Below are 13,901 nucleotides of genomic sequence, written 5' to 3' on the forward strand. Positions count from 1 at the left end.
CTAAATTTTACTGTTTCTGGTAGGTTCAGGGCAGATTCAAAGTACAGCAAATAGTGCCAAGGAACGAGGAACTGTTTTTAGGAAAAAGCAAGAAAAGGATACTGTTTTTGGTAGTTTTAGGGCAGATTTGAAGCACAAGTGGTGCCAAGGTATGGGAACTTTTTAGGAATAAGCAAGTCTACATCTAACTTTTGGAGGGTGTAACCCTAACCATTGTCAGACCTCCTTGTTCTGGTCAGTTTGGTAGGCCACAGCAAGTTAATTTTATGGATGAGATCCTCTGCAGTCTCCAAATCTAATACGAGCATGAAAAATCAAACAGGGTGGTACTACATTTTGAAAGGGAGAGTGTAAGGTCATGATGGAGTCTCAGTTTGTTTATCTGTTTGTTTATGTGTTTGTTTCCAGGGATAAACAACCTGCAGGATGTGTGGGAGACGGGCGAGGGAGAGTGTAACGTGATGATGGAGTCCCAGTTTGAGAAGATGTACGAAAAGATCGATCTTACGCTGCTGAACAGGCTGCTCCGTCTCATCGTGGACCACAACATTGCTGATTACATGACCGCCAAGAACAACGTCGTCATCAACTACAAGGTGGGGAGGGAACTCTTGCTTGCACCTATCTTTTCTGAACTTGTACTTTCTTTTATGTATTTAGTCACCAATTTCCTTGAAATGCTTTGGTTTAAATGCAAAATACTATTTTATTGTTTTATACTGGAGCAGAGCTCAAGATACTTTTTGCTGCTGCAATATTTGACGCCTAATTCTGATCCTATATCTTCATAGCCTGATAAATTGCAAGTTGCTTTTTTTTCAGCAATCTCAAACTGTGGGCTGCACATTTTTTTGAGCTTGAAGAAATTACAGCTATTTTTTTTTCCTCAAATAATGATTTACTCAAAATAAGTTGGAACCATGAATACAAACGGATACAAAAGAAGGAAATGTATGGTAACTCAGCTAAACCAAGTAAAAAACTATTTGTCTGAACTGTTTTCCAGGACATGAACCACACCGACTCGTACGGGATAATCCGTCGTCGCCTATGCATGTAAATCATAAGCAAAGTTTCTTACAGGTATTGATATGTGATAAACATTGAGTGAAAAGAATAGAAAAGAAAACCTTTCCTGGAAAACTTATTTTGCTGTTATTTTCCAGGACATGAACGACACCAACTCGTACAGGATAATCCGGGGTCCTCTATGCATGTAAAATTTATTTTGCTGTTATTTTCCAGGACATGAACCACACCAACTCGTACGGGATAATCCGCGGTCTGCAGTTCGCCTCGTTCATCGTGCAGTACTACGGGCTGGTGATGGACCTGCTCATGCTGGGGCTGCAGCGCGCCAGCGAGATGGCAGGGCCGCCCCAGATGCCAAACGACTTCCTCACTTACCAGGTAAGTTATGATAAAAATTGGTAGAATTGGTCCAAGGCCTGAGCCTTGGTGTACACCAGCGAGATGGCAGAGCTGCCGCAGGTGCCAAACGACTTCCTCACTTACCAGGTAAGTTATGATAAAAATTGGTAGTAGAAGTCCAAGGCATGAGCCTTGGGGTACTTCACATACCAGGTATACTGTTGTCCTCATGTCATGTAGTAGTGGTCCGAGATCTTAGCCTTGTGGTACACCAGCGAGATGGCCAAAGATGCCCAATGACTTCCTCACATACCTGGTAAGTCACAGTTAAAAGCATGGTAATAGTGGCCAAAGGCCCGAGCCTTTTGGAACACCATTGAGATGGATGATAGTGGTCCAAGTTAGCTCAAAGAATACGTCTTCAGTCTTCGGTGGGAAAATTTATTAGACAGAATCAGGAAGAAATTGACAACGATGAATGAACTGAAAATAAACGTCGGTATGAGATCTTCTATTTCTCGTTTACAGGACGTTGCTACGGAGGCGGCCCACCCTGTGCGGCTGTTCTCGCGCTACATCGACCGTATCCACGTGTTCTTCCGCTTCACGGCGGAGGAGGCGCGGGACCTGATCCAGCGCTACCTGACGGAGCACCCCGACCCCAACAACGAGAACATCGTCGGCTACAACAACAAGAAGTGCTGGCCGCGCGACGCCAGGATGAGGCTCATGAAGCACGACGTCAACCTGTGAGTCGGAAATAAAGAAAAAGAAAACTTTTTATCTGTAATACTATGTCTTATGTTTTAGCACAACATCAACCTGTGATTCGGGGAAAAGATTTCATGTATAGTTTGTAAAAACAGTCTTGTAATGCACAATGTCATCCTGTCTGTTAAGTGTGGTCTATAATTGAACTGAAGAAATTCTTGTTAGTCATTGTTTCCTCAGTCTGTAATGTCATGTTTTCCCGCATGTTTATTGGTATTCACCTATTTGTTAGATCTTTTGGTGAGCTTCCAAGAAGTAACTGCGTGGCTATTCAAGTATGATGGCCAAACTCCCATGGCAAATTATTTTCCCTATAGCCAGAGAAGTTAGAGACTAGATCAGTGAGGCCTGGCAGGATTTTTGTGCCTTTCAGTTCTTTGATGATGCTTGGTAAAACACTGTTTGTAGCCTTACTGTGTCCCTGCGGCATAATCAGATGTTTGCTTGTTTGTTCCCAGGCAGAATTTTTGTGTCTTTTTTCAGTGGTTTGATGAGACCAGCCACAACACTTTCTTGCCTTGATCAGAGACATTCATTCAACCATTCATTTTGTGTGGCATAATCAGATACTGTAAATGCAGTTGGTTTAAAGCTCGCGGCTTTCGCAGTTACCTCTTCAACAGCAAACTTAAAATCACCCCAATGACTCCATTTTCTCCCTAATTCAAAATTAAATCACTGCAAACTTATAAAAGTTAACAGTATTTGTTTGTGTTACCTAACCACATAATTCTTATACCCCAGCGGCCGCGCTGTGTTCTGGGAGATGAAGAACCGGCTGCCGCGCTCCGTGACGACCATCGTGTGGGAGAACAGCTTCGTGTCCGTCTACAGCAAGGACAACCCCAACCTGCTGTTCAACATGTGTGGCTTCGAGTGCCGCATCCTGCCCAAGTGCCGCACCACGTACGAGGAGTTCACGCACCGCGACGGCGTCTGGAACCTGCAGAATGAGGTCAGGAGATTGTCTGTTTATTATCTCCATGAAAAATGGAGATATAGTTTTGGGTGTGACTGTGTGTGTGTGTTTGTCTGTTTGTTTGTCTTTTTCTGTTTCCGGACTACTCTAGTCAGCATAACTCAAGAGCCTCTCGATGGATTACGATGATATTTAGTATGTGGGCAGGTGTTGTGAAGCTGATGTTCAAGGTCGATTTTGGGCCCCCTGGTATGTGACCTTAGTACTGCAGCACAACTTCCGTTTTTGTATCTTTTGACCTGGACGTGATATGGTCTTGATTTTTGGGTGGCTGAGAGCTTGTTTCTGTTTTCTTTTGCCAGGGTGGGTCTCAATAACTTTTCACTGCTTTTTAGGGAGGCCCTAGGTACACACATACAAACATTAGAATGATATGTACATGTAAATGACAAAAACATATTTGTGTGTCAAACATGGAACCTGCCAAACAAGGTCAGAAGATATTTGGTTATTTTCATCTATTTCTGCCTGTAGATGTTGTCAAACTTAACTTCACAAAACATGGATGTTGTCTGAAACTTCTTTCTATGCCACAGACTTTGGAAACAGGACCTGGTACTACTCGACTGCCTTGCAAAAGGCTTGAATGTACATCGTCTTGACTTGTTTCCGAGATTGCCTGAAACATCTTGTTACTATTAAAGTATTATGCTGTATTTACATGATAGTTAAAGGGTACTGAACAAAGATTACATCTGAACCTAAGATTCCTGTCCTTCTCAGGTAGTAGGTGACAAAGAAGCACACAGCTCAGTATTTCCTGCAGGGGGGCGTGTAAGATCCCTTCTTGGTGTAATGACACCAAGTAATATAAATAATGTTAGATTAAGACCCTTGTTAGTGTAAGACGTCTTGTGTTAACCCTAAGATCCCTGCCCCCCCTCCTTCCAGGTGACTAAGGAGCGCACGGCGCAGTGTTTCCTGCGCGTGGACGACGAGTCGATGCAGCGGTTCCACAACCGCGTGCGCCAGATCCTCATGGCCTCCGGTTCAACCACCTTCACCAAGATCGTCAACAAGTGGAACACAGCGCTCATCGGACTCATGACGTACTTCCGAGAGGCTGTGGTGCGTTAATTTGTTCATTTGTTTGTTTAGATGTGTAAATATGTATTTATTACAAAATTAGAATTTGTTTTTAAACTCTGGCCATTGCAACTTTTTTTGATCATGTGTTAGAAGGTTATAGGCATCAGACTTTCAACAGTTTTCATTGTGTTTGTGAATCAAAGCTGCGCTGAAAATCTTATGCAATAGTAGGAATACTAGAATGTGTCTAAACCTTCTCCCTGCTGCCTAACTCTGTAACCGACAGGGAATTGGGTGCCAAGTGGCTACATGTACTTTATGTGCTAAAGGTTAAGTTCTTTTGTTCCTCCACTCCTAGGTGAACACCCAGGAACTCCTTGACCTTCTGGTGAAGTGTGAGAACAAGATCCAGACCCGTATCAAGATCGGGCTCAACTCCAAGATGCCCTCGCGTTTCCCGCCGGTGGTGTTCTACACGCCGAAGGAGCTAGGGGGCCTCGGGATGCTGTCCATGGGCCACGTGCTCATCCCGCAGTCAGATCTCCGCTGGTCCAAGCAGACCGACGTCGGCATTACGCATTTCCGCTCCGGCATGAGCCACGACGAGGACCAGCTTATTCCTAACTTGTACAGGTGAGACAAATTTCTGTGTTTTATTTTTCTTCATCTGGTGAGGTTTGCTTTTCCTCATCAAACAGAAAGAATTGCACCCTATGTCCCTCTTTAAAGCTTGTAGATGGCTTCTTTTACTCTTCTTGCAAAAAAGTGTGGGTCTTGTTTCTGAGACAGAATTTCTCTTTCTCATATTTTATTTCAAAGTATTGTTTTGGGCTTTTGCATCTGTCTGAGTGTGTGTTTCTGTGACTTCCGATACACCCCATGCAGCGTTGCCATACATCCTCTGTGCTGCTATTCTTGTCTGTGGGACTGGAATAGTCGCAGAGCAGTATCACTACGGAGACAAAGTCTCTGACTGCCTTGTCCCTTGTGCACCTTTCACAGATGGCATCACAGAGTGTTTTGTTTCTGCTAACTCCACCCTTTTTACTCAAGTTGCTTTGTATCAAAGCTCTTGTTCATAGCCATAGTCAAGGGTTCACAGCCAAAGTCAAAGCTGTTTATTTCGTTTGTTAACAATTGTTACTGTTCCATGTTTGTTCCAGGTACATCCAGCCGTGGGAGAGCGAGTCAATCGACTCCCAGCGAGTCTGGGCGGAGTACGCCCTGAAACCAACCGTGTTAACGATCGTTGCTGTTCCGTGTTAACGATCATTACCGTTCCATGTTTATTCCAGGTACATCCAGCCGTGGGAGAGTGAGTTCATTGACTCCCAGCGTGTCTGGGCGGAGTACATGTACGCCCTGAAGCGAACCGTGTTAACGATCGTTACTGTTCCATGTTAATTCCAGGTACATCCAGCCGTGGGAGAGTGAGTTCATTGACTCCCAGCGTGTCTGGGCGGAGTACATGTACGCCCTGAAGCGAACCGTGTTAACGATCATTGCTGTTCCATGTTAATTCCAGGTACATCCAGCCGTGGGAGAGTGAGTTCATCGACTCCCAGCGCGTTTGGGCGGAGTACGCCCTAAAGCGACAGGAGGCGAACGCACAGAACCGGCGTCTGACCCTCGAGGACCTTGAGGACTCGTGGGACCGCGGGATCCCCCGCATCAACACGCTGTTCCAGAAGGACCGACACACGCTTGCCTACGACAAGGGCTGGAGGGTCCGAACGGACTTCAAACAGTACCAGGTGAGATACATGTAGTCTATCTATATCTAGATACTACTGCTACTATCTATCTGTATCTATATAGCCGTTATATACTTGCCGTTCGGCGTACATCTCACATGACCTTATGTCGTTGCCCCCTCCCCCGGATCCTGAAACAGGTTGACCGTGCCGTGACCTGACCCCAAACTGCAGTAATTATTGACACAGCCTTGATCCAACATGCTAGTCTCTCACATGACCTTGACCCTGTGTTCTAATTGTGACATGACCTTGACATGTTGCCCTCGCCCCCCCTCCCTCTCCAGGTGCTAAAGCATAACACATCCTGGTGTACTTAGCCAATAGCATAACCACAAAACTTTTGTGTATTTCTAAATAACTGACAAAGCCAAGACCCAATATGCCAGTTTCTGATTTGTGACATGACCTTGACATGCTGCCCTCGCCCCCCTCCCCCCCCAGGTGCTGAAGCAGAACCCTTTCTGGTGGACGCACCAGCGGCATGATGGGAAGTTGTGGAACCTGAACAACTACCGGACTGACATGATCCAGGCTCTGGGCGGAGTGGAGGGCATCCTGGAACACACGCTCTTCAAGGTACGGGGGTGCATAAAGTGCAACAGGGTTGGAAATTCATTTTAGATAGGTGCATGATACATGCTTGACTTACCCAAACATTCTCAGTTTGTGATTGTACGACAATCGTACGACAATGTCATAATTTTATGTGACTGGGCTCTAAAGCTCTCTTTCTTGAGAAAGACAAAGTTGAATTCAGTCTCAGCGCTGTCATTGTCGCAGAGCTACAAATGACGGGCCCAAAGTATGATAACCTTTGATATGCTTGTATTGTAATCTTGTAGTGCTGTGAACTAAACAAAACAGTGTGTACTTAAGTTGAATCCTCCTCGTTCTTGTGTGACTCCAGGGCACGTACTTCCCGACCTGGGAGGGTCTGTTCTGGGAGAAGGCCTCTGGGTTCGAGGAGTCCATGAAGTACAAGAAGCTGACCAACGCGCAGAGATCCGGTCTGAACCAGATCCCCAACCGCCGCTTCACGCTGTGGTGGTCACCGACCATCAACAGGGCCAACGTGAGTAATGTGTCTTTGAGGAACTTGACGATAAGTTATGCTAAAATGTGGATCACTAAATGATATACAACCAGTGTAGGTCTCTCACCAAGGTTTCGCTTTCCATCAAAAGTCGCATAGGCCAGTCCTGAATTTTTTAACAGTCTGTCCTACTCAATGATGTCATGTTTTTGAAAACCAAAAGACAGTTACCAACTGGATAAAGGTTTGAAAGTTTCACAATTTCATCCAGTTGCTTGAGTAACTGTCTTTTGGTGTGTCTTATTACCTGGTTGTCTAATCTTCATTGACAAATCTTTAAGGAACTTGAAAAATGTCTTGGAAATCTTGGAAATAAAGATAGGCTAAAATGTCTCCAACAAATGTTTTACTTTCCATCAAAAGTGAATAGTCTTAACTTCTATGAGTAGTTTTCAGCTAGTAATAACCCGTTACTTAGATTAAGTACTCAGTATTATCACAATTAGAAAATTGGTTTGTAGAATGTGCTGAAGAGTAATGATCTAATTTCTGGCAAATTAATCTACTGTAAAAGGTAAGAAAGTTAGAAAAAGGATGTTTGGTAGAACGTACCCACTCATGACCTTGACTGTTCCATTACCTTCACTGGTGAACTCTAACCTTTGTCCTTTGCCCTGTGCAGGTGTACGTGGGTTTCCAGGTGCAGCTGGATCTGACCGGGATCTTCATGCACGGAAAGATCCCCACGCTAAAGATCTCCCTGATCCAGATCTTCCGTGCTCACTTGTGGCAGAAGATCCACGAGAGCGTGGTCATGGACCTGTGCCAGGTAACGCTTGGTGGTTTCTTTTCTCCGTGAAAAATGGAGATATTGTGTGTGTGTGTGTGTGTGTGTGTGTGTGTGTGTGTTTCCGCATTTTTAGGTCAACATACAGGGCTCGAAATATTTGGGGGGGGGGTTACTTTCAAAGTTGCTAGTTGGCAAAAATTTACTTGCAATTTGAAAAATTAACTTGCAATATCATAGTCGGTATGTACATGTATGATGATGATTTTTCTGGACATACATACAATGAGCCCCCTGGCAGGTAACCTTGTTTCTTCATTTGTTTAAGTTATTGAGTAAAAGTGAGAGTCCTCACCTGTCCTCTAATGACCCCCAGGTTGAGTAAAAGTGAGAGTCCTCACCTGTCCTCTAATGACCCCCAGGTTGAGTAAAAGTGAGAGTCCTCACCTGTCCTCTAATGACCCCCAGGTTGAGTAAAAGTGAAAGTCCTCACCTGTCCAGTTGTGACCCCAGACTGAGTAAAAGTGAAAGTCCTCACCTGTCCAGTTGCGACCCAAGACTGAGTAAAAGTGAAAGTCCTCACCTGTCCAGTTGTGACCCCAGACTGAGTAAAAGTGAAAGTCCTCACCTGTCCATTGTCTCCTCCCAGCTGTTTGACCAGGAGTTAGAAGTGTGAGGCTTGAGAAAAGTATTGTTCTGTTGTGATGCCTACAAACTGAAAGTGAAAGTTCTGTTGTCCCCTCCCCAGGTGTTTGACCAGGAGCTGGACGCCCTTGAGATCGAGACGGTTCAGAAGGAGACGATCCATCCCAGGAAGTCTTACAAGATGAACTCCTCGTGCGCCGACATCCTACTCTTCGCTGCCTACAAGTGGAATGTCTCAAAACCTTCCCTCCTGGCTGACTCCAAGTAGGTCCTTCACTTTAACTTTTTATCTGAAACAAAACTATCCTAGGTGGCCTCAAGTAGCAGACACGAGATGCAGAGGTCTTATGTTCAATTCCTGGCTAGACTCAGTGTTCTTTGGAAAGGCACAATACACAATTTTCCTCCCTCCACCCAGGTGTAGAATGGGGACCTGAACTACATGTATATTAAGGAGGTAAAATGCAGTGGAAGTAGAGGAATGGGTTCAGATTTCTAAGTGTCCAACTCCTGCCCTTATCAAGGAATGAGTGATCCACCCGAATAAAGATAAAGGCGTTGACTTGACTTGACCGCTTTTGTCCAATTTTTGAGTTGGAAATTTCAGTTGAACTTTTTGTTAGAAAAAATTGTTTTTGAAACATAAGATTTTGCCAGTGTTACTATACTCAAGATGCAGTGGGCAGCAAGACTGCAGAGAAATATTAACTGAGTGTACAGAAAACAACATGACCCCGTTGCTAAGATAAACATTTTTGTGGTAACCAGGGATACGATGGACAGCACGACGACGCAGAAGTACTGGCTGGACGTGCAGCTGCGATGGGGCGACTACGATTCCCACGACATCGAGCGCTACGCCCGCGCCAAGTTCCTGGACTACACCACGGACAACATGAGTATCTACCCCTCACCAACCGGACTCATGATCGCTATCGATCTGGCCTACAACCTGCACAGGTGAGGAGTTAGTCATCTTGGACTTCGTTTGGAATAGTTTTAGTCTTTTCCGTCTCGATTACTATAGCCCTTTGGCCACAATGCTGGGAGTTGGTTTTGTTTAGATAGCATCCACTATCTATTTTTTCGTCAGTGACCGTTTAAAAATCCATCCAGTTGCTTGAGTAGATTTCGTATTATGTTTCTTTGAAATGGTTAAAATCCTTTCACCATTTGGTGTATAGGATTCTACTGCTTTTGGGTCACACGTCTGTGTGTACTATAGCACACTAGGCTAGTCCACTGGTGTGTTTTTCGTAAGTGCTGAGTACTAAGCAGAGAAGGCCGTGTACACCATTTATAAAGTTTTTGCATGTCTTGTCCTTGCTGACCTGTGACCTGCCCTCTGACCCTTGCTGACCTGTGACCTACCCTGTGACCCTTGCTGACCTGTGACCTGGCCTCTGACCTTTGCTGCCTGTGACCCTTGCTGACCTGTGACCTACACTTTGACCCTTGTTGACCTGTGACCTGCCCTCTGCCCCACAGCGCCTACGGGAACTGGTTCCCTGGCTGCAAGCCGCTGATCCAGCAGGCCATGGCCAAGATCATGAAGGCCAACCCCGCGCTGTACGTTCTCCGGGAGCGGATCCGGAAGGGCCTCCAGCTGTACTCCTCTGAGCCCACGGAGCCGTACCTCTCCTCGCAGAACTACGGGGAGCTCTTCTCCAACCAGATCATCTGGTTCGTGGACGACACCAACGTCTACAGGGTCACCATCCACAAGGTTTGTTATGTCCATGAAAAATGGAGATATTGTTTTTTGGCGTGCCTGTGTGTGTGTGTGTGTTTCCGGACTATTGTAGTCAGCATAACTCAAGAACCTCTGGATGGATTACAATGATATTTGGTATGTGGGCAGGTGTCGGAAGCCAAAATGCAAGGTCGATTTTGGGCCCCCTGGTATGTGACCTTGGTACTGCAGCAGAACTTCAATTTTCGTATCTTTCGACCTGGACGTGCTATGGTCTTGTTTGTATTGTTAGAGTAATAGTGGGATTATCAGGCCTCATGTCGTAATCTGTGGCTTGTTGTGTTTCCAGACTCACGTGCACAAAAATACATTTTTCTTAGCTGCATTCCTTTATTTGAATTCATTCTTAAGAAGGATTTCTGATTGACATTTTTTTTCATTGACACAAGCATCAAGAATCCTGTCTGTAATAACCACCTGTCCACATACACCAGATTGATTGATTGATCGATTTTATTGGCCCCGAGTGGTCTTCTTGGGTAGTTCTGACTGTAATGTATGTCATTTTTCTTGTATTTCTATACAATTGTGCTATTCTGCCTAGACTTCCTAAAGTATTGCCCTAGCATTGTTACTTTCACAAAATAAGAACACGTCCTGATCTTATCTTGTTCTCCAGACATTCGAAGGAAACTTGACGACGAAGCCCATCAACGGAGCCATCTTCATCTTCAACCCTCGCACGGGACAACTCTTCCTCAAGATCATCCACACCTCCGTCTGGGCAGGGCAGAAACGTCTTGGACAGGTAAGAGATCTCTTAAGGGTTTCTTTGCTGCTACCGGTCAAGTTGGTACCTGTAGAATGTTTGAAAAAAAAAACACCTTGAAAACTGATTTAAGAGCACACCACTCCTGTGCTGTGAGTAGATTCATGTGTGTCAGCTAGAAGTGAATTACTTACCACTTTGTTTTTCGTTTCAAGGCATCCTCATTTGAGGTGACGCATGATGCTTTTTCAAGTAGTCAATTTGTGTGGTCCTAAACTCAGCTCTTCTAGCTTGGCTACCTGTGTGAAATTAGTCAATATCCTTTTTAAATAACAAGCATCCTAGAAGCAGTGACTTAATTCCATTCTTGACAAAGACTTGTGTTATACAGTCTGTGGTAAATTTGGGAAAGTCTAATAGTTATACCTTTGAGTAGGAAATTACAGTTAAATTTTGTCTTGATAACGAGCGTCTGTCCTGTTCCAGCTTGCCAAGTGGAAGACAGCAGAAGAAGTGGCCGCCCTGATCCGGTCGCTGCCGGTGGAAGAACAGCCCAAACAGATCATCGTCACCAGGAAGGGCATGTTGGACCCCCTCGAGGTCAGTACAAGTTTCTTTGTTCTGAAAACTCTAGTTCCAACACTGAGAGCTTTGGTAGCTAGGTTCTCTTCTAGCTCACATCATTACAATGTCCAAATACCAGTCTCAAAGTAGTTCTACAGCATCAGCTCCTTTCTATGGACTGCAAAATTATGGAACTTCCTGCATGACAAGTGTTTCCCTCCAACATTCACCCCCATCTCTTAAATAGTAACCCATCATCAGTATCATACACCCAGAGAAATTCTTTCTCCGGTGAGGTTAACTAGTCACCCATACCTCTCATCAACATAGTTCAGTACCCAGAAGTGGTGTCTTGGGTTTGCATTGGAGTTTGGCAAAGCAAAGAGAAAAAGTGTAGCCATATCAGTAAACCATTGGTCCTTTTGTTCCAGGTCCATCTGCTTGACTTCCCTAACATCGTGATCAAGGGCAGCGAACTGCAGCTTCCGTTCCAGGCCTGCCTCAAGGTCGAGAAGTTTGGGGACCTGATCCTCAAGGCCACGGAGCCGCAGATGGTCCTGTTTAATCTGTACGACGACTGGCTCAAAACCATCTCATCTTACACGGTAGGTGGGGGGGGGGCACGCTGTAGGTGGGGAGGGGGGCACTCTGTAGTGCACAGTAGTTTTTATGGCAGGAGTTTGGGGACCTGATCCTGAAGGCCACAGAGCCGCAGATGGTCCTGTTTAATCTGTACGACGACTGGCTCAAAACCATCTCCTCTTACACGGTAGGTGGGGAGGGGGGCGCTCTGTAGTACACAGTTTTCAGGGATTTTTTTCTGTAAGATTTCTTAATTATTCCATAGTCAATTGTTAACATTTTTTAGTTCGGACGTTACAGGGCTTTGGTTACATCTGTGTTTTGATATGTTAAGTTATTAACTGCTTTATTTTCTGTGTTTGTGTCCTTATTGCAATGACTTATGTTTCCTCCAGGCGTTCTCCCGTCTGATCTTGATTCTGCGAGCGCTGCACGTGAACAACGACCGCACCAAGGTCGTCCTGAAGCCGGACAAGACCACCATCACCGAGCCGCACCACATCTGGCCCACCCTCAGCGACGAGGAGTGGATAAAGGTGCGTAGTGCACAGAACATATCTTGGACATTACATGCCACTCTCTAAATGATTTGTGGAAGTCTACCACGCCTCTCTCAAAAGCTTGGGTAACATTTGCTGGACATTGCTGTCAAGCCAAGCAGGAATTAGTTTAATCTGTCCTCCTAGGGAAACCAAGAGGCCCAGTGCATTGCAGAGGTTTGACTTATACTGACTTTTTAGTTAGAGACACGTAGTAGCGGGGTTTTAGCTAGCTATGCATCCAGGCGTCTTTTGGATGCCCTACACTAGGATAACAAAGAAATTAGATGCCCTCTTTTACAGCTGGACGCCCAGAGGACCCCTTGTTTCCCTGGTAATTGCATACACATGTTACTGTGTGATAGTGTCGCTGTTTTTCATCATACCAGACACTGGGACAGCATGAAAATTGATAGACATGCAAAGCTACCAGGTAATTGTTAATCCATAGAGCTCCCTGGGAGACAGAGAGAGAAGCAAGCCAAGTTGAATTGTTGACTTAACAGTTTGAGTTGTACAAATGTTAAAACTTTATTTTCACCACAAGTGATGACCGCTCTTTCAATGTGCAAACAATGCTTCAGCCTCCTTCAGGATAACTGCCCCACTGACTTCTGACCTGTGACCTTACATGTTTCCCTTCCATTCTGCCCCCCAGGTTGAGGTCCAGCTGAAGGATCTGATCCTGGCGGACTACGGGAAGAAGAACAACGTGAACGTGGCGTCGCTGACCCAGTCCGAGATCCGGGACATCATCCTGGGCATGGAGATCTCCGCCCCGTCACAGCAGCGACAGCAGATCGCCGAGATCGAGAAACAGACAAAGGTAATTTGATTTGATTGGAATTACAATGCAATACACAGGCAGCTATTGCTGGTGTCATGACCCACACATAAAGACCCGTTTTTACACTTGGGTGGAGTGAGGAAAGTCGTGTTAAGTGCCTTTTCTCAAGGGCACAACCTCAGTGGCACTAGTGGATTCGAACCTGGGACCGCTGGGTTCTGGGTTGAAAACCCTGCCGTTATGCCACAGGGGATTGCAATTATGATTACTTTTTTAACGAGTTTGCTCAGTGCGAGGCAACAGGGACCACTTCTGGGCCACCAAACTAATAGCTCACTGAAACAGCATCTCTCCTCTCTAAGTCAGGAACATCAAGCTTATAAGCAAGCTTGACTAGTTAGTAGTTTTTATGACTTTATTCATGGAATGGCTCTATCCTTACCATGCGCTATAACAGTTGAGGTTATTATTGGGTTATTTTTGGCTGTTTTTTTGGTAAGCCAGGTGAGCTGGAACGGTTGCCATTTGGCGCTAACTCGGATGATCTCAATAGAACAGTAATTGTAGACATACAACTGTAAGGTTTGATCCACTC

At 45.2% G+C, this 13,901-nt stretch overlaps 1 protein-coding gene across 1 annotated transcript in view; it reads left to right on the forward strand.

Moving 5' to 3' along the window:
• The window catches only part of LOC136424237 (pre-mRNA-processing-splicing factor 8), a 38,486-nt gene that overhangs the window by 20,039 nt on the left and 4,546 nt on the right, over positions 1–13,901 (forward strand). The window contains exons 20-37 of the mRNA XM_066412773.1: positions 409–596; positions 1,246–1,410; positions 1,900–2,120; positions 2,887–3,097; positions 4,013–4,189; positions 4,509–4,783; positions 5,676–5,904; positions 6,349–6,483; positions 6,815–6,979; positions 7,623–7,769; positions 8,476–8,636; positions 9,141–9,332; positions 9,861–10,098; positions 10,745–10,873; positions 11,321–11,434; positions 11,830–12,003; positions 12,376–12,516; positions 13,178–13,345. Of these exons, the coding sequence (XP_066268870.1) occupies positions 409–596; positions 1,246–1,410; positions 1,900–2,120; positions 2,887–3,097; positions 4,013–4,189; positions 4,509–4,783; positions 5,676–5,904; positions 6,349–6,483; positions 6,815–6,979; positions 7,623–7,769; positions 8,476–8,636; positions 9,141–9,332; positions 9,861–10,098; positions 10,745–10,873; positions 11,321–11,434; positions 11,830–12,003; positions 12,376–12,516; positions 13,178–13,345 (3,230 nt within the window). The remainder of the gene's footprint in view (positions 1–408; positions 597–1,245; positions 1,411–1,899; positions 2,121–2,886; positions 3,098–4,012; positions 4,190–4,508; positions 4,784–5,675; positions 5,905–6,348; positions 6,484–6,814; positions 6,980–7,622; positions 7,770–8,475; positions 8,637–9,140; positions 9,333–9,860; positions 10,099–10,744; positions 10,874–11,320; positions 11,435–11,829; positions 12,004–12,375; positions 12,517–13,177; positions 13,346–13,901) is intronic.

The sequence above is a fragment of the Branchiostoma lanceolatum genome, chromosome 1 (assembly GCF_035083965.1).
Source record: "Branchiostoma lanceolatum isolate klBraLanc5 chromosome 1, klBraLanc5.hap2, whole genome shotgun sequence".
NCBI lineage: Eukaryota > Metazoa > Chordata > Leptocardii > Amphioxiformes > Branchiostomatidae > Branchiostoma > Branchiostoma lanceolatum.